The 20,826-nt window shown below is 41.8% G+C and overlaps 1 protein-coding gene across 5 annotated transcripts in view; it reads left to right on the top strand.

Moving 5' to 3' along the window:
* Positions 1-20,826, top strand: part of plekha7a (pleckstrin homology domain containing, family A member 7a) — a 126,337-nt gene that overhangs the window by 868 nt on the left and 104,643 nt on the right. For 3 of the 5 annotated variants that reach the window (XM_061823754.1, XM_061823753.1, XM_061823756.1), the window contains exons 1-3: positions 8,089-8,230; positions 8,387-8,463; positions 8,575-8,632. The exons of 1 other annotated variant lie outside the window; for it this stretch is intronic. In XM_061823754.1, the coding sequence (XP_061679738.1) occupies positions 8,148-8,230; positions 8,387-8,463; positions 8,575-8,632 (218 nt within the window). In that variant the 5' untranslated portion in view covers positions 8,089-8,147. Of the gene's footprint in view, positions 1-7,999; positions 8,231-8,386; positions 8,464-8,574; positions 8,633-20,826 lie in introns of those variants that run through there. One more of the 5 variants, XM_061823752.1, reaches the window with a different exon arrangement.

Below are 20,826 nucleotides of genomic sequence, written 5' to 3'. Positions count from 1 at the left end.
TTTCCAGAGAAAACAATATCCTTCTGAAAAAAAATGTCTGAAGTCACTTTCACATAGCTAAATAGAATTTGGTAGGGATGTCTTCTCATGAAATGACCCGCAAAAAAAAAAAGCCTCAAGAAGCCATGTGTGAAAAGACAGGAAGTCTGCCGTATTGGTTAGCAGCGGCCGTTTTTGTGTGATTATACGGAAGAAAATTAGTGCCACCAGGATTTGAATTTGAAATGTAAAGTGATCACATTTTCAATAGTTTTATTTCAGTGTAACTTTTCAATGTTAACAATTCAACCAACGACAATTCGCTGTCTAAAAGTCACTGTCTGTGCGACCAGGCAGGGTTACTTCAGGTCAGAACCAAAGAGGCAGCCAATCCGGTAACGCTTACTTAGTTTGTGACGTCACGTGACGGTGAAGGTGAAGCGTCATGAAATGGATGATTTTTTTTTTGGTATATTATTCATGAAAAACCCACAGCCAATATGGTCCCATGTGTTGTTTTTTTCACCGCAAAACATGATTTTGACGCATACAGCTTTTTGTAACTCCCGCCATGAAAATCCTCGAGAGGAATTTTGTTTTCGAGAAGAGGCAGGAAGTGACGTACAGGAGAAAAGGCGCCCCCTAGTGGACTCGTTTGTTTCCATTAGTTTTCCCTCCGGGAAGGTAGCTCGTTGTTCCTTCGTGTTAGCCAAAATGCCGGCTCGGTGCATTGCTGGATATTGCTCAAACGCTCGGGAGGATGGATTTAGGGTTCATAAGTTTGAAAGAGAGCCTGTTCGTTGTGAAAAATGGATTGCACGGGTGCAAAGGATATGAGCTTCGTGGGTTCCGAATCATAGGTAGGCAGTAATGCGCCCCGCTCGAAGGTGTTCAACAAGTACTGCGCGGCTATGAACATACCCCTAAAAGCAGCATGGCTCGGCTCCACCTCCTCCTTATAAGGCGCAGAAAATCAGCCACACCGGCTGAGGCACCAGTTCGGCTGCACGTCTCCGCGATGGCTCGTCTCCGCCGCGGAAGCGGATCGGACGGGGATGCGGTTTGGCCGTGATCGCGTTTCATCTGAATATGGCTCGAAACAATCGTGTAATATTGCCCCGGTAACTTCACTCGGTTGTGTGGTGTTCTCCTTTTCGAAAAGAGCTTCCTGTCAGACAGGGCGCGTTTGTCTCCCATAGTTGGGGTGTACCACGTATTTTCATCTGCTAATGTCCGGGTGACGTCACGGACGGAGGACGCAGCCAATATGGCGACCACTTGGATATCGAATGACACTTCTGCAACATTGCGCATGGATGACGCTCACATTTATTTTTTCGTATAGACATTGAAGTGAATAATGTTATATGTATTTTTCATTTCAATATCTGTTTTAGAATGTTTATAGGGATGACACGGCACAGACGGTGAATTTCAGACACCGAATTGTAGCCAGTTGAATTGTTAACATTGAGAAGTTAGACTAAAATAGAACTATTGAAAATGTGATCACTTTACATTTCAAATTCAAATCCTGGTGGCAGTAATTTACTCCCATATTTTTAGACTTTATTTTCAATGTACCATCTCAAATACGAGCGTTCATCTGAGATGTACGCTGTGGCGACCCCTATCGGGACAAGCCGAAAGAAGCTTTCATTTTCAACGTACCATCTCAGGTCGTCGTCCTTGCCAGAGGCTGTTTGAGAGAGCGCTGACCTGTCAAAATGGGTTCTGCCGCCCTCATGCGGTCAACGCGCGCACTGCGTCACCGGAAGTAGAATTGTCAATCCCTCGAGAAATGACACGGGGGGCTCCTCTGTAACTCGCAGCAAGCAAGACGGGCTGTTTATGTGTCTTGTTGTTGGACACAGTGACCACCTATGGATGGAGACAAAACGACGTAAAGCATTCTAGATTCTTCTGGATTGGGACAAATTCTGTATTACCTAATTATATGTTACTATGTGTATGACATTTCTTGTTTTATATACACATACAGACTGAGTACAGAAAGTATGCAGATGCCCCTTAAACTTTTTCCTCTTTGTGATACTGCAGCCATTTGCTAAAATTCATTATTTAAGTACATTTTCCTCATTAATGTACACACAGCACCCCATAATGACAGAAGAAAACGTAATTAACATTTTTGTACATTTATTATAAAAGAAAATAATATTATATAGCCATAAATATTCAATTCAACAATGTAAATATCTGAGTTGTCATTTTATTTAATATGTCATCACACTGGAATAAATATAAAAGTATATTGATTTAATTTTATTACATTTGCGAATTATAGTGCATTTTAAACTGTAATAAAAAAAAATACTTAAGTTATAGTGAAAGTTTGGATGTGGTTCTTATGTCCAACTGACACCAAAAGCATGATTTTTAGTATGTTTAAAAAAAAAAAAAGGCAGCCGGAATGGACCCATCTGTTTTTTCACCACATGTCATGATGAATTCGTATCTGGATTTTTGTATCTCTCACCATGAAAATCCTCTCGAGGGATTTGTTTTCAACAAGAAGCAGGAAGTGACGTCGGAGGCAGTTGCGCGCTGAAGCGGACTCGCTTCTTTCTCCGAGTTTTACCCGCGGGAAGATCGCTCGTTGTTCTTTCATGTTAGCCAAAATCCCGGCTCGTTGTATTGCTGGATATTGTTTGAACACTTGGGAGGATGGATTCATTCATCATACTTTTCCAAAAGACCCAGTTCGTCGTGAAAAATGGATTGCACGGGTGCAAAGGACAAGAGCTTCGTGGGTTCCAAAGGACAAGTAGTTGTGTTATAGAGCTATTAAAAAAAAAAAAAAAAAAACTTTGGGGGATGACATAATCCTTCTTTCAGCGAGTGACGACAACGCTCGCAGCGCCGGGCCGCGCTGGCTCATTGTGGCGCCGGGCCAGGCCACTTTATGGCATTGTCATCACTCCCGGCTGAGTACGCTACATAATTGTCATACATACTGTCATGGAGTCTGTTGTTAGTTAGAAGTGATCCACATATCATCTAAATATGAAATGATAGGGTAATATTGCCCCCTCACTTCACTCGATTGTGAGATGTTCTCTCCTTCGAAAAGGGCTTCCGTGTCAGAAGGGGCGTCTGATAAATCCGAAAATCTCTTCGCCCATGAATGACACCCTCTCCGCTCATATTTTTTCATATAGACATTGAAGTGAATAATATTATATGTAGTTTTCATAACTATCTATTTTACAATGTGTATAAGGATGTCAGTAGGACTTTCATGTACACGTTAGGTAATGCCACACATTTGCACTGCATCATACCAAGAGCTGTTCCTAATATTGTGCCTGTCTCCTGGAGCTAAATGAGCAAAATATTCGGAGGAGCAGTTGTACATAATTGCAAACTACAAGCGCAATATCAAACATAATCCAGTCAAGCTTTCGTCGGGAGCGCGCAGGTGCAGATGTCTTTCGGGGACGCTTAAAAAGTTTGTGTTCGCTGGGTTTAAATGCGAGAAGAGGGGAGGCCTGCCGGCAGCCGTCGGTTGAAGCGATGGCGCGCAGCCATGCATTATTTAAGGCTCATTTGCACAAGAGAAGAAGATACAATGTGTGGCGCGGCGCCACCGACATGTTTTGGTGATTAGAGGAAAGCTTTCCGCTCACTTTCGTCTTCGTCTCCTGCTTGCTTGCGACGCTCTGCCGAGCGGTACCTGCATGAAACCGAAGAAAAAAGAAAAAGCGACCCCCCCATGTCTTGGCAACAATGGAAGCGATTTTTGATTTTTCATTTATGTATGCCTTATTTTTTTCATTTTTTTCAAAATGATACATTTTGATGTATTTGTGTAATTTTATAATTGTGATTTTTTTTTAGATTTTTAAATCGTAAATGTTTTTTTTTTCATTTGAAACTGTAGAAATAAGTCAGATTTTTTTAAAAAATGTTTTGATTCTTGTAATTTTAAAGTTTGATGGCACTTTTAAGGTATTTCAATTTTTATTCATGGATTTTTAAATTAAATGTTTTAGGGGGAAAAGCCCATTTAAATATCAACATGATCAGAATATTTCTAAAAGAAATGTGTCCATATACTTTAATTGTGCTAACCAAAAAGTGTATGTATGTGTGTGTATATATATATATATATATATATATATATATATATATATATAGAGAGAGAGAGAGAGAGAGAGAGAGAGAGAGAGAGAGAGAGAGAATAGAAAACAATAAAGAAAATTAAAAAAAAACAGAATATTGGGAAGAAAGACTACAAATGCAATTTTACAAATAAAAATTATACAAATGCAACAAAATAGAAAAAGAGAAAAAAATACCAAAATATGAATTTGACACATTAATTGGACACTCTAAATTGCCCCAAGGTGTGATTGTGAGTGCGGTCCTGCGATTGGCCGGCAACCAGTTCAGTGTGTACCCCGCCTCCTGACAGCTGGGATGGGCTCCAGCGCTCCCCGTGACCCTTGTGAGGATAAGTGGCGAAGAAAATGGATGGATGAATTTGACATTTTACACCCCATTAGAGCACAAATGTTACAAAGAGCTGCAAATATTAGACAATAAATATGAAATATTAACACCCCCCCCCTCAAAAAAATCCATAATCTTGGCACTGAGTGCTACAATTGTGTGCAAATTAACTTGCCATGACATAACCGAAACAATGTTGGCCCCAGATGAATGACTTTTGTGATGCCCACAAGTGTTTTCAACGCAACATGGTGGGAGAAGTTAGTGTTTAAACCCCCCCCCCCCCCAATTCCAGGTGCTCAACGTAGTTTATATTTGTAAGTCGGCTTCACTTCTGTTCTGTGTCACTTGAACCAATGTGCATGTTTGGCTGCCATTTTGGTGCACTTTTTTGCCCCCAGGCTGCGCGTGTGCACAATGGGACCCTCAGTGTTTGCTGTGGGGGGGACATGGGGGGCGTTTCGCCTTGAAATCCATCCCCTGGAATCCTTCACCTTCTGTTTGTTCCCCTCACCGTTTTCATACACTGGCTGCATTTTTCTTGCGAAACAAACACGGACGTTGTTGTAACTTGTAGACTTTCGCCACCCCCCCCCCGACGCCTTCCCTCTTATATTGTCTATGTCCAGACGGCCTGCATTCTTGCTTGCAACTTCTCGACATTTCAAAAATGTTTTTTTTTTTTTGTTGCTTTATTTGTTTGAGTAGAACAACAAAGCCGATCGCTCCTTTTCTCGCGTTCTCACGACTCGAACAGCTTCAACCAAAACAGAAGCGGCGCACGCGGTGATCTCAGCGCTTGGCCCGGGAATGCCTTCCCTCCCATTATTCTTTCTTCCTGGGGAACACTTTATCTGTCCACAGAAATTCTCTGCAAACACAGGAGCGGTCCGACCTCTGCGTGCCCTTCACGCCTCCGAAAAGAAACAACAACAACAAAAAAAGTGCTGCAGAGCAAAAGGACTTATGGAGATAAGCGCACAAAAGATCTGGAAAATGTGCTCACCTTTTGGAAAGCGCACTCCCTGGAACCTGGAACATGTCCAGAATGTTTTTTTCCCCTTTAGTTCCCTATTCTCCAACACCCTGGGAATGAATGTGTTGGAAAATTAGTGTTGTTTGTTTTAGTGCCCACAGAAGATGGGGAAAATGACAGGCCGGCAACGGATGTTGTCGCAAGCAAGCCACCGCACGCCTCCTCTGGGATGCTGAAGGAGGTTCCGATGAGCTCAGCGGACAACGACGAGAGATGTTTGCAGATGTCAAAACGGCAACCGACAAGCCCACGTGACACTTTTTAAGCTTCAGTTGAAGTTTCTGTGGAATTCGGAGTTGGCAGAATCTGTTCAAGCACAGGTGTCAAACATAAGGCCCGGGGGCTGGATGCGGCCCGCCGCAACATTTTGTGTGGCCCTCAAGCAAACTGTCAACTTTTGCGCAGTCGGAACCCAAATTTGACATTTTGTCATGATTATAAACAATGATGCTGAGTGATTGCATTTTACTGTTACCAAACCCTGTTCTACAGTACTTTAAAGGTCCACTGTCATGAAATGCATGATTTTTAATATGTTATTATTGAAAAAAAAAAAACAGCAGCCAGTATGGTCCCATCCGTTTTTTCACCACAAAACATGATTTTGACGTAAATGGCTTTTGTAACTCCCACCATGAAAATCCTCTCGAGGGATTTGTTTTTGAGAAGAAGCAGGAAGTGACGGGGCAGTAGCCCACTCAAGCGGTCTTGTCTGTTTCTACTAGTTTTACCTGCTGGAAGGTAGCTCGTTGTTCCTTTGTGTTAGCCAAAATGCCGGCTGGTTGTATTGCTGGATATTGCTCGAAGACTCGGGAGGATGGATTTACCCATCATAAGTTTCTAAGAGATCTGATTCGTCGTGAAAAATGGAATGCACGGGTGCAAAGGACGAGAGCTTTGTGGGTTTCAAATGACAAGTAGGTGCGTATAGAGCTACAAAAAAAAAAAAAAAATAGTTGGGGGGGGCGTAATCTGTAAATCAAGGGTGCTAAATGTGTCGTCAATGTGCGCATTGGAAAGCTTCCCTGTAGCACCCGCTAAAGGACGGCCTCCCCAGGCCTTGTGGATCGACACCGGCCTTGACAACACGCTTCGGCCGGGGTGGCTCATCTCTGCCACGGAAATGGATTGGACGGGGAGGCGGTTTGGCTGCGGTGTAGTCGTCGCTTGCAGGCTTCCTTGTTTTTATCACCGCCGCGCAGAGGTGGATCTGGCGGGGAGGTGGCTTGACCGCATGCGGGTTGGCCGTGATCCGCATATCATCTAAACATGGCTAAAAACGATCGGGTAATATTGCTCCGGTCAATTCACTCGGATGTCCGATGTTCTCTTCTTCAAAAAGGGCTTCGGTGTCAGAAGGCGGCTGTTCGTCTCCCACTGTGGGGTCCACCGCGTGTTTTCAATGGCGAATGTCCTGGTGTGACGTCACGGACAGTTGTGTGTGTGTCTTTCAGCTTGTCCCTTTCGGGGTCGCCAGAGCGTGTCATCTCAGATGAACGCATATGTACGTTTGGCACAATTTTTACGCCGGATGCCCTTCCTGACGCAACCCTTCTCAGGGAGTGGGATACGAACCCACAACCCCTGGTTTACCAAACCAGTGCTTTAACCACTGAGCTACGGGGCCTCATGTGACGTCACGGACAGTAAATGCAGCCAATTTGGCGACCACTTGAGTGTCAAATGAGACTTCCGCAACTTTGTGCATGGATGACGCGCTCTTCGAATAATGTCATATGTATTTTTCATTACAATATCTATTTTAGGATGTTTATAGGGATGACACTTGGGCTTTAAACAATACTTGAAGGAAGCATTATCTTTGTCTTCTGATTTCAAAACGGATTATTTGCTGCCTGAGACAAAAATGTGTATATTTGAACCTAATATATTGTGATTTTTTTTTTTTTCAAAATATTTCTTCAAATAGTTTATTTTTTATCATCCTTGTGAAAGAAACCCCATTTACGAAATTTACAAACGCATTACTTCTCAATGGGAAGTACGGTGGAACAGTTGTCGAGCGTTGGCCTCACTGTTCTGAGGACCGGGGTTCAAATCCAAGGCCTGTGTGGAGTTTGCATGTTCTCCTCGTGCCTGCGTGGATTTTCTTTGGGTACTCCGGTTTCCTCCCACATCCCAAAAACATGCGACATTAATTGGACACTCTAAATTGCTCCGAGGTGTGATTGGTAGTGCGACTGTTGTCTGTCTCAGTGTGCCCTGCGATTGCCTGGCAACCAGTTCAGGGTGTATCCTGCTTCCTGCCTGATGACAGCCGCGAATCGCTCCAGCATGCCACCCCCCCCCCGACCCTTGTGAGGTTAAGCGGCTCAGAAAATGAATGGATCGTTCTCAACGCTCAGATGCATTTCTTTTTCAAATCACAAATATTTTTATTTTTTCCAAATGAATTGAATTTACACGACCGATAGGAGGTGGGCGAGCTGATCCTTTTGTCATCATATTCATTTGATTCGCAAACCTCAGGTTGAGACGTTTCCCCATTAGCTGTGAGTCATCAGCTCCCTCTCCCACGACGAGCGGTCCAATGTCCGCCTCTCGCAGGCGTCCGTGAAGGCGGCGCCGGCCCATGCTGAGTGACCGCGTCTCTCCGGGGAGACTCAACCGAGAGATGAAGTAGGACGAGCGGATCATGGCGGCGCCGCTGGGTCGGGACTCCCTGCCCGAACACTGGATGTACGGCGTGTGCGGGGACGGGAGGGTCTTCTTCATCAAGTGAGCGAGCTCCCCTCCGCCGGCTTTCCGCTCATTTTCGCCTTTCGCTTCGGTGTAACAGGTGTTTTTCGCCCTCCCTCCCCCCCCCCCTCCCCCCTCACTCGCCGCCTTCCTTCCTCCGCCCGTCTTCCGTGCCCGCGTGCGTCCGTGAACCAGCGACCGAACGCGGGAGAGCACCTGGCTGCACCCCCGCTCCGCCGAGCCGGTCAACTCGGGCCATATGATCCGTTCAGGTAGGGCTAGCGAAAGCGGCCGCCTCGGCTTCTTCTTTAGCCCCCGGTCGGCCCGGTTCGACTCGACGCGACTCGCCTTTCAACTTTTTTTTCTCTTCCCCCCCGAACCAGACCTGCCCAAAGGATGGGAGGAAGGCTTCACGGACGAAGGAGCGAGCTACTTTATCGAGTAAGTGCCGAATAAGTTTTGTTTGGGAAGTGTTGCCGAAGGCGTCACCTGCGTCAAGTTAGCGTCACGCTTAAATCATGGCTGCTGCTGCTGCTGCTGCTGCTGCTCTGTAAGCCTCGAGCACATTTGTTGCTGCTGAGGTGGAAAACTCAGGGACGCCGATAACATGACAGAGCCTCGTTTGCTGTTTAAGTGTGGAATGTACCCATTTTCCCATAAAACATACTTCTTCCTCTGCGGTTTTGTATTCCGATATTTTTTCCCCCTATATATTTATAGAAAATATGCATTTTTAAAGTTTGTCTCGTAATTGAATATTTTTCCGTAATTTTGCCCACGATTTAAGTTTAGAATCATCCCTCCTAAAAAATTTCTATAGAACATTTCTAAAGAACTATAGAAATTCTGTTGTTCTGTAAAAATTCTATAGAAAAATCACAGCCAATTTTCTATAGAACAAGTTGTTCTGTACAAATTCTATAGATTTCCATAGAATTTTTTTTTTTTTTTGCAGGGATCAAATATTCTTCCTACTTATCTACTCTTTATTTTTGCCTGTAATTTTTTCACATTTTGTTTTTAATCTAATAGCTAATATTTTTCTATTTTTCCCATCATCTTGTATTTTTATGAAATATTTCACATTTTTTGGTATTTTTTAACGTTTTTAAAAACTAAAGTCAAGTGAACTGAAATAGACAACTCGAATTTACCACAACTGTGTACAGTAATTATTAGTTTATCAAAATAACATTTTGAAAATTATAAAGTATGAAACTATTTTATGAAAGTATTTTTAATTAATTTTTTAAATTAAAAATGTCACAAAAATGGTGATTTTTAGCCAGTTGGAAGAGATAAACTAATTCAATTCCGTGGGGAAAATTAATTTGACATACAAGTAAATTGACTTATGGGTGTGGTCATACAACAGGTTACTTGTATATCAAGGTACCATTGTTTATTAATTTAAACCTGCAATCCCTCTTGAGTGTGTGAGATGTGTTTATATCAAGTTGCTAAAACTGAGACAAATTGAGACTTTGCGTAGTGTTGACATTGTCCCCGCGTGCAGCAACATGCAACCACAAAGTCGACATGAGCGTGATATTTATATGGAATTGGGACCGAGGCGGAATAGTGAAAATTCATAGATAATTGATGGCTGTTATAATTGGATTGGGGAAAAAAATAAAAGCAAATTGAACACCCTCCCAATTCTTGAATAAGCAGGAATAAACCAGCAGTTAGTCATTTTGGGGTTGCCCCCTCCCCACGCACAAAAACACTGATACAAAAAAAGGAAAGAAATTAGAAAATTAAAAAAATAATAATAATCTGTGCATGCCAAACCGTGTGTATGCAGAGGTCCGCTATAGTAGCTGATGCTCGTTGTTGACATTTTTTTTCAGTACTGTAATTCTCAAAATCACATGAAAAGTGAATGCTTGGCTGTTGCTTGATGGTAATTCCGGCGAGAGGGGGAAAAAAAAAAAAAAAAAAAAATCCTCTCTCATGGTGTGCTTGCCCTTGGACAGCCAGGTAATGTTTGTACAACTTGGCCAAACAAGGAAACCTGTCCTCGTTCTGGGCCCACTGCAGTTTTGGGAATTTTTGGTGTGTGTGTGTGTGTGTGTTTGTGTGTGTTTGTGGGTGTGGGAGTTGGTGTGGGTGTGTGTTTTGGGTGGGCAGGCGCCAATAATTCCTACTTTGATAGTGCTGGCCGAAAAAGTTCAAATCCTGCTGCAGTCTCACCCCCCCCCCCCCCCCCATTATGGTTTTCTCCCTCACTTACCAAAAGCTATGCATTCAGGAGTACAATACAATTTCAATCAATTCATGTGACGGACTAATTTAATTCGGTGCACTCATCTGTTCCCGCAAGCGTCCTCCTCAAGCAGGGCAATTAAAATGAAATTACCGACTAGTTGACGTAAGGCTCTAAAAGTCATTGCGGGGTGGTACAGTCCAGTGATTCTCAAAGTCTCAGACAAGTACCTCGAGTGGAGCCAAGGCACGCTCTAATGGTACGTGAAAGAATCACTGATTTAAATGCTAAAACTGCACCATATTACAGTGACCTGCATTTTTTAAAAAAATACATCAAATACAGTACACATTTGTTAAATACAGTTCGGTTGTATTTAACTTCAGAGTACATCATTGTCATTATCCAAGCCGTTTATCCTCACAAGGGTTGCAGGAAAGCTGCAGCCTATCCCAGCTAGCTTCGGGGAAAGGCGGACTACACCCCGAACTGGTCACCAGTCGGTTGCATTTAAAACTGTTTTCAAACAATCATCCATCCAGCCATCCATCCATGTTCTTAGCCGCCTATCCTCACAAGGGTCGCGGGGAGCGCTGGAGCCACCCCAGCTGTCATCAGGCAGGAGGCAGGGAACACCCTGAACTGGTTGCCAACCAATCGCAGGGGACATGAAGACAGACAACATTAACACTCACAATCACACATGGGGGCAATTTAGAGTGTCCAATTCAGGTTGCATGTTTTTGGGATGTGGGAGGAAACCGGAGTGCCTGGGGAAAACCCACACAGGCACGGAGAGGACACGCAAACTCCACACAGGCGGGTCCGGGATTGAACCCAGGACCTCAGAACTGTGAGGCCAACCCTTTACTAGCCGATCCGCCGTGCCGCCCGTTTTCAAACATTTATTTAGGCAAATGTTTTGCATAACTGGTTTAAATGAATACTCATTGAGGTAAAATATTAGTTTTTCTGTATTTGAGCACATGGTCAGTTGGGGAACTTTGCATAATGTACAGCGGCTTACAATAACAATACATGTAAGTTTAAGGAACAAAACAGCTTTGTTGTAAATGAACACGTAGCCTTACTAGGCTACTGTCTTTTAAATTTGGTCATGGTGGTGGTGCCTGAAGTGCAAAGTACTTTATTAGGTGGTACTTTGTACAAAACGTTTGTGAACCACCGAGCTGAGTGACTAGCCCGTAGGACCCCTAATGGCATTGTTTTCGCGACACTTTTCTCCACCGTGGTGTTTAACATCAGCTAAGAAGATATTTGGTTGCCTCGGCCCGGAAATATTTCAATATTCAAACCGTGCGAGTCGCCCGCAGTGCTGAGACAAGCCACAGGCCATATATCGCCTGTGGCACATTTAATGCAAAAATCTTTAAACGCTTTGTCAGCCAGCGTATGACAAACATACTTTAAGTTGCTACTGATGGCGTCTGTGCCGATTTGGGGAAGGTTTAAAGTAAACGTGCATAGTTAACTCGCACTGGCCACAACATTAGGTACAGCTGCACTCGCAATGTCTTGGTGTAAACATTTAATTCCCATTATGTTGCCGTACAGTCAACATTGTTCAAGAAATAGCTCTGTGGCAGTGTCAATGCAAACAGCATTATTTAATTTAATCAAATATAAGTGTCTCATTGCATTTCATTTTGGATTCAAGTTTAGATTCATCTATTTAATGCTTCATCTTTCATTAATATACACCGCTTGAATAGAATTTAAATTTCGTTTTCATTTTATTGGAGCAAAAAAAAAATCCTTCATTAACATTGACTGAATTTTTGAATACAGCAGTTATACTTGATCTCTGTAAAGTTTTTATTAATACTTAATATTCTGGGCTTTTTAATTTCAAACTCTTTATACTATTTTATACATCAAATAACATCATATTATACATCAAATTGCTTTGTACAGCTAAGGTGAACCAAATTTAAAACTAAATTGTATTTCACTTGATTTATTGATAAATATAAGCATTGTTTTTTTGGTTCTTTTGTCCTAGATGTGCTGTGTATTTAACGTTGTGGCCAGTTTAATAAAATTTAATATAATTTGAGTATACAGTGATGCCTCTGTTCTCAACCACAATCCATTCCAGAAAACGGTTCGAAATGTGATTTGTTCGAAAACCAAATCGATTTTTCCCATGACAATGAATGGAAAAGGAAATAATGCGTTCCGAGCCTAAGCGATTAGACTTTTTAAAGCATTTTTTTAGCTTTTCCTGATAATATACTGCGTAGTAGAAATACATGTATAGTTTAAATACTTTATATAATAAAATAATTTAAGAAATATATTCATTTTTTTGATTAAATGTATGTTTTAGTAGTTGAGTACGCTAGACTGGTAGTGCATTGCTGTATCTGTAGCGACTCGGCCCCTAGCCTTGTTAACTTTTTTTTATTAACAAAAGTGCAGAATAACTTTAAACAAGCAACTTCCCTTCTTTGGAACCATGATTGGGGGTTAATAAAGGTCGTCACCACCGAGACACGTCCGTGTACAGAGGCTGCGTTATACAGAATGACAAAAGTGCGCTGATTGCGCCGCACGCGTTGTTTTTTTCGGGGGCGTTCCAATTGACAATAACAAAGCGTGTCGTGGGTGGGTCAACTGCTTGCGTCGCACGCATTATGTTATTTTCAGGGTTTTTCGGTGGCGTGGGAATTCACAACAAAGCGCGTCGTGGGTCAGCTGGTCTGGCCGCGCGTAATATGTTATTTCCGGGTTTTGTCGGGAGCGTTGAGAAGCAGAAGCAAAAAAAAAAAACCTTGAAATTTTCGTTCCAAAACTGATTTGTTTGAAAATGAGGACCTTCGACAACCGAGATTTTACTGTACTGTATTTTTGTCCATTTGTAAAATAGTGATTTAGATGAATTTTTGGACGCAGCTCTTGTTTTGGATATTTGTAGTTTATTCAAGTGTACCTAAAGCTTTTTTTTTTTTTTTTTTTTTTTTTTTTAAATTCAATTTGACTTCACTTTAATCCAGCAGTCATGTCATTTTATAGCGTCCAAATCCTTACAGCACTTACTTGTGTTTTCAGCTGCCTCTCGCGAGGCCAATTTTATTGCCTTTTCTTTCTCAATTTTTGCATGCAGCTCTTGTGTGGGATCTCCGCGGTGTGTTCAGGTGTACCCGATTTTGTGGCACAGCTGTGAAATCAACGAACTAACTCCCGTGATTCTTAGCGGCGTCATAGCGAGCGACACTGCTGATAAACGCAGCGACCTCGACGTTTGTCTGCCTCCTGGCTATTTGCTGGCATATTTGTCACCCTGGGTGAAGATTACTTTGCCGTGACTTGTTGAATAACCGTAGCGACTTGTGGACTCGATGTGGTGTGTTTGAACTGTATGACAACGTCTGCCCTATCCTCCCCCCGCCCCTCATCCTCCCCTATTCCTCCACAGTAACATACCTCTTTGTGTGTGTAGTTAGTTATTGGTCAGGATGTTTGTCTTTGATTACGACACTATTCCACTACGCGTACTGTGCTGTACTGTATGTGGATGATGTGACGTATGTTTGCTCTTTGTCTAGCAGTACTGCTACTAGAGGGGGTTGGAAGAGAATTGACGGGTGGGGGCGCGGGCCTACGGGGGTGGCGATGCTCGGAAAGAAACACGATCGCATGCAAAGTGTCAGAGGGGTTTTTGTCCCCGTGGCTCTCATCACCTTTCTAATCTCCAAAGAATGATCTTAGCTTTCCCAGAGTGAACAATGGAGGTAGAACTAGTCAACTTCGTAAATCACGGAGTAACGTTACTTCTTTCAAACTCATAGTTTCAAGGCAATATTTTACAAGTTGTGTTATCATTATTTTTCGCGGTTAAAGCAGAATTAAGTAATGCCGCTTTTGCATTTCAAGCTTCAGAAGGCCTCTCGTGGCCTGGCCTTCATTGCTTTTGCTTTACAACAGGCACCGATCCAAAATGGGAGGGATTGGAGCGGGATCAAGAAGAAGGTGACGCACTCGTTTTTTTTTTAAATTTTTAATTTTTTTTTGTTTATTCCACCTTCCATCTCGCTGTATTTCATCTTCTGCCAACACGGACAAAAATGTTTGCACCTCCTCGGCCGACCACAGAACAAAAGCTGCTGTAGGCCTGTGGTGCACTGCGAGACGCGCTCGAACCCGACTGGACCGGACCACATCTTTTTACTTTATCAAATTCCTGAAACAATAAAAAGATAGATTCATCTTGAAGGAATAAGCAGGTTTCTGGTGACAGAGGGTGTTGGTGAGAATAAAAAGTGAGAGGGTGGATATTTGAAAGGACGCACCCAGCGTGTATGTTCTGGTCACAAACTTTGCTTTTTCATTCACATTATAAATATAGTTACATATTGATATAAAACACAATATTGGATGCTTTATGTACATGCATTTTATATGGCTTGATGCTGCCGGGTTTGCGAATCTTAGAAATGTTTTCTCCACAAGTTACATCAGGCCCCTCCTCGGCCTCCATTTTAGAACCAGGTCGTAGGAGGTTCTGAAAAGTGGTGCCAGTGTCACGAAAAAGTGTAACAAGGAAGTGACCACATGGGGCAGAGCGAGGCTGCTTGGCGGTAGAACCGTACCATGAAAAAGGGGCAACAAACAATAAAAATTCTCCAAGCAAGTGATTCTCAAAGTGTGGAATGTGCTCCCCCTAGTGGTATGTGAAAGTATCACTGCTTAACTACCGTTCAGTTGTATTTAATTTGTTTTTGCACATTTTCATTTATTTACGAGAAGGGATTTTTTTTTTATCCAACTTATGTGCAATCCATTTGAATTTAATCATGAAGTAGATGTTTTTATTTTCCTATATTTAATTTGATCGATGGGTCAGCCAATCATGAGAATTTTATGGTGTTCAGTTGATGATGTCATTGATCGTCTCCCCAAAAGACATATACTTTACGTCACCATAATGCCCAATATATTTTAATACAAAAGCGAGTTTATTTTTAGCATTCCTGCGTGTCTTTTGACGTAGAACTGTAAATATCTGATGGCCAATAAAGTTATGACCCAAAAAAGTTGGCTGCATGGCAGAAACAAGACGGTTGAGAGACAAGTCGTAATACGTGGATCAGACTACAAGACATATTTGCTCTTTCAATTGCACTGTCAGAAGACTGCAATAAAATGGTGGATTCCGATACCACCGCATCCCATTATATTGCCCCAGTGGGCTTTATCTGGTCAACTCAAATGCGACAGAATACACTTGTTACCGTGGGGATGACAACCTGAGTGGATTGTGCCGACTGTATTATAAGAAGAAAATGCGGGATAAAAACGTGTTTGTGGTCACCGATGGACAGGAGAGGACGTTTCCATCAGGCTTGCTTGAGGCATGTTCATATAGCATAATCTCCGGCCTACAGAGTGCACTGGATTGTAAGCCTCACCAAGTACATTTGTAAAGGAAATACCATTTGGTACATACATAAGCCGCACTTGTGTAAAAGCTGCAAGTGCCCGCATTGAAAGCCACATTGAAACATGAGATATTTACAAAGAAAGATGGTACACACAAAAAGTATTAAAGTAAATTAAAGTATAAGTTTTAATACCTTAGTTTATCTTAACATAGCAACAACATGGTAGCATGAACAGAACTGGTTAGAAAAAAAAAAACTAAATCACTGAGACGCGGCAGTGACACAGCAAAAACACGCTAGTGTGGCACCAAGAGGGCTGGTTAAAATAAATAAATAAATAAATAAGCATACTGGTAAAAATCACCGAGACCCGGCAGTAACATAGCAGCAACATGCTAGCTCAGCGCTAACAGTGCCGGTTAAAAAACAACATACCGGTAAAAATCACTGAGACACGGCAGCAACATGGTAGCGCAGCGCTAACAGGGCCGGTTAAAAAAAACATACCGGTAAAAGTCACTTCCTCGGCACATATATTTCACTGGTGTCACTCTTTTCTTTTCCACTCGAGTGCCCCCTTGTGGCCTTTAGAAAAAAATGCACAAATTAGCCACATCACCGCATAATCCACAGGGTTGAAAGCGTGTGAAAAAAGTCGCGGCTTATAGGCGGGAAATTACGGTACTTTTGATATGATACGGCTCGCAAGCTGTCAACAAAACGTTACTCTCTAAATTGCCCCTTAGTGTGATTGTGAGTACAGTCTCTTTGTACCCTGTGATTGGCTGGGAACCAGTTCAAAGTCTACCCTGCCTCCTGCTCGTTGGCAGGTGGGAGAGGCTCCAGCACTCCCTGTGACCCTCGTGAGGATAAGCTGCAAAGAAAATGGATGGCTGAATGGATATACTACTCGTGTTCCTAATTCAAGCAAGCTTGTCTCATTCCTGAAGGATGTTGAAACTGTATATTATGCCGAGAATGGCAGTCTTTCATGTCTAACCTCTGTCATTTATAACACAATTTATTTTCTGCTTTATCCTTTCACTAAAATACCCAGAATGTAAAAAAAAATAATAATAAAATCTTGAAAGCGTTGTTACGTGAAACACTTGACGATGCTATCGGGAGTCCACGACAAAGAAGCTTATCTCCAATCAGCTTACGTAGCTGTGCCATCTCGTTGAACATTTTGCCTCCCTCCAATGGGTGAAGGTCAGGTGGATTTTTTTTTGAGCGCTGTACATGACGAATAGAATAGCGCAAGCATATTGAAAACAGATTTGTCACCCTGAGATATAACTAAAGAGAGCTGCACCAATGGACTGACAACATAAACACGATATGCCTTTAAAAGTGTTCAACTACCTCTGATTCGCTCAGTTTTAAGATTAATCATTCATGTGGGAAACAGATGATGGACAAAATCAGAGGCCAGACAAGCTGTGCAAAATGTGGGTGTATACACCTTTCAGCTTTGAGCTGTTTTTTTTTTTTTTTAGGGGGGGACAAATTGATCTCTTGTTCTTTTTGCCATGTTGTTCCTTGTTCTTTGTTCTGAATGTCGTACCAGAGCAGCACAAACTGCCCGAGAAAAAAATCCTTGTGTGTTTTTACACACTTGGCCATTAAAGCTGATTTCTGATTCTGATTCTGAAAGGTTAAATACTTTATAGTATAGCTACATTCCCTTTTTGGTCTTTTTTTTTTTTTTTAAATGAGCAGCGTCGACTCCTGCGCAAAACAACGTCGTTAGCCTTCCGATTCGTCCGGTAGACTTTGAACTGCCGTAGTCAATTAATAACCAGCCCTACCACGTCGGGTAACAAACAACATGTACGGTGTGGATTGTTAATTAATTTTTAGCCAGGGACCGGTTAACAATGTTTAAAGCCGAACACCTTTTTTTTGTACTATTTTTGTAAATGAATTACAGTGAAGATTGCACATAAAGATAATCAACCATTGACACCTATGGAAAAATGAAGGTATGCGTGTTCTGTAATGCTGGAGAGATTCTGACAAAACACAAGAAGGAGCAAATTCCACACAGAGATGTTCAAGTAGACCAGGGGTGTCAAACTCATTTTTCTCGCAGGCCACATTGTTGTTCCGGTCTCCCTCCTCCGCTGTTATGACTGTGAAACAATACAAATATTTAATCATCTCATCGTATTTACATCGTCAATTTATGATCTGCTTTTGGAATCAGAAGTCAAGGGTAATGTGTTTTTCATCTATTCATGTTTGGTAACACAAAAATGCTTGTAATATCTCAACTTTATCATTTATGATGCATAACACTTTGAATTTTTTTTTTACAAATGTTTACAAGAATAATTGAAATGGACACACTGGATTTGGCTTCGCGGGCCACATGAAATCATGTGACCGGCTGGTTCTGGCCCCCGGGCCTTGAGCTTCACACCTGTGAAGTAGAGATTCGAACTCAGATTTCCTGACCGTAATGCCGAGGTGCAAACCACTATAACACCATGCTGCCCTACATTGAATCTGGTGGAAAATCTCGTTTTTGGATGCAGCAACAAAATTTTCTGCAAAAAGTCAAGAAAAGGCAGCATGATGAAGTATTGGTAAGCAAATCGAGGGGTTCAGGGTTCAATTCTCGGCGCGGGTTCCTCCAGTGTAACTGGTGAAGGAAATTTTCTCCAGGCGCTTCGGATTCCTTCCATTCTGATCAGAGAGGAAAAATATACTGCCACTACACCCCATACTGCAGGATAATCGCTCAGTAATCTTCAGACACATATGAATGATGCTTAAGTCTGACTTTCATTGCAAGGAAGAAAAAAAATAATGCTAAAATTTTGACAACCCCTACCATTTTCCCAGCAGGAAAAAAAAATGTCAAGACATCCCACACCACAGGTTAATTGCTGAGGATAATCTTAGAGACACTCGAGAATCAAGCTCTTGATGACTTTGATGGAAAAGGCGGGAAGCTCTGATTTGGGATAATTATTTGTCAAGTCAAGTTTATTTTTATAGCCATAATCACTAGAGAGTCTCAAAGGGCTTCACGTGCCCAAAGTTGGCAAAGACAGAGTGGAGAAAAACCGGTGTTGTAGGAAGTTCTTTTTTCCTTTTTTTTTTTTTATTTATACAAGTTACGAAGAACTAAAAGTCTTAAAAAAAAAATATATATATATATGTAAGTCTTAACACCTAAAGCATCAGAAGGTTAGATGAATGAGAACGATGAGTCATCATTGACTCACTGTACACTCGGTGAAATGTCGAAGCAGCACCACTGGCTAATGATTTATCAACAGGTGTGTGTGTCTGTGTAGATTTAGCAAGTTGTGTGTGTGTGTATATGTTTGTGTGGGTGCGCGTGTTACTTTGTCACATTCTCCTTTTGATTGCTTCATAACGGCTAACAAAGCAAGATAAAAGAAAATGTTTGGGACTCGAAAGGTCTCCTCTTAAATGTCTCCCCACTTACTTTGAACTCGAGGAAGAAAATGGATCTCTTCACCTTTTGTATCAGAAATTATTTTTTTACACTCCACCCCATCACACACACACACACACACACACACACACACACACACACACACACACACACACACACACACACACACACACACACACACACACACACACACACACACACAGACACACACACAGACACACACACAGACACACACACACAGACACACACACACAGACACACACACACACATCCTGTTCAGATAGGAAATGCAAATGAATGACATTTCTTCCCAGAACGTAGATAAACATCACTTGCTATTTTGGAGGACTTTCCATTTTCTTTCTAGCTGAATACAGATTTGTCACTAAATGTTATTATTCAATTTGACCAAGTACCCCATTAGTTTAGAATGTTAGGATTTTCATGCCTTCTTTCTCAATGTAAACAACAACAAACAACACTATTTCATGGTACAATTTTGACTGTTTTGGTATAAAATGTGCCTAAAGTGCCGACTGAAGCTTGGATTTCTCAGTATCCTTGGCAGAGCAAAATGAGCCCCAAAGATTGTTTGGATAAATAACTTCTTCATTGGCAGCCATTTTCAGTGGTTCCCAGTATTGCTTGCATTTTATAGCTTTTCGACTGATTTTCAAGACCCGTAAAGTTGTTCTGTGACAACAGCAGCATCCAACCTACCAAAACAATTGGCCGTCTTCTTTCTCCAGAATTTTCTTTCTCTCTTTTCCTGTTCTTTTATAATCAACAGTAGAAAGTAGGTTGTTTGACCAAAAACACAGGTTTCTACCGAAAAAAAACAAACAAAGAAAATGTGAAAAGAAGCATCCCAAGCCAGACACTCTTTGATGCTAATATATATCTACCTTATTTTCCTATAAGGCAGACCTAAAAGCCTTTAATTTTATCAAAAGCCGACGGTGCGCCTTTTAATCTGGTGCGCCTTATATATGGATCAATATTGAGCCTTTAGTGTAGTTCCATCTAATGGATGCGTAGCGTAACCTTAGCCTCTACTGTAACGTTTATTCTATGCGCCTAATATATGAAAAAGTTGTAAAATAGGCCATTCATTCAAGGTGCGCCTTATAATGGGTTGCGCCTTGTAGTGCGGAAAATATGGTATGTTTTTTAACTTTTGGAACACCTCAAACTAGAAAACCGAGCTTTTGATGGAAAAAAATATTTACAAATGTGCACCTAAAAAATATGTCAGCAACGCTGACACCCACTGCACTGTTTGTGTCGAAGCTCATTGGCTTTTTTTCTCCATCAGGTTCGGCATTCAGTCCTTGAACCGTTTTATCCTTTCTCGCTACATATTCTTATTACTACACATACTACGTACCTGACATATGCATGATATATGTCCGTGGCACCAAGCAGTTGGATTCGTGTTGACCAATACTACCATCCATGTCAGTGAATGAGTGAAACAACAATACCAATACAAAATATCCATGTGAGGCATACATATTATTTCTGTCCACTTGGGGTCATCTTCCCAACGTTCTATTGTACACTGTACTAATTGTGACTTTGAAATTGT

Source organism: Syngnathoides biaculeatus, chromosome 6 (assembly GCF_019802595.1).
Source record: "Syngnathoides biaculeatus isolate LvHL_M chromosome 6, ASM1980259v1, whole genome shotgun sequence".
Classification (NCBI taxonomy): Eukaryota; Metazoa; Chordata; class Actinopteri; order Syngnathiformes; family Syngnathidae; genus Syngnathoides; species Syngnathoides biaculeatus.
Note: the sequence above shows the minus strand (reverse complement) of the source record. Positions and strands in the feature narration are given on the sequence as shown.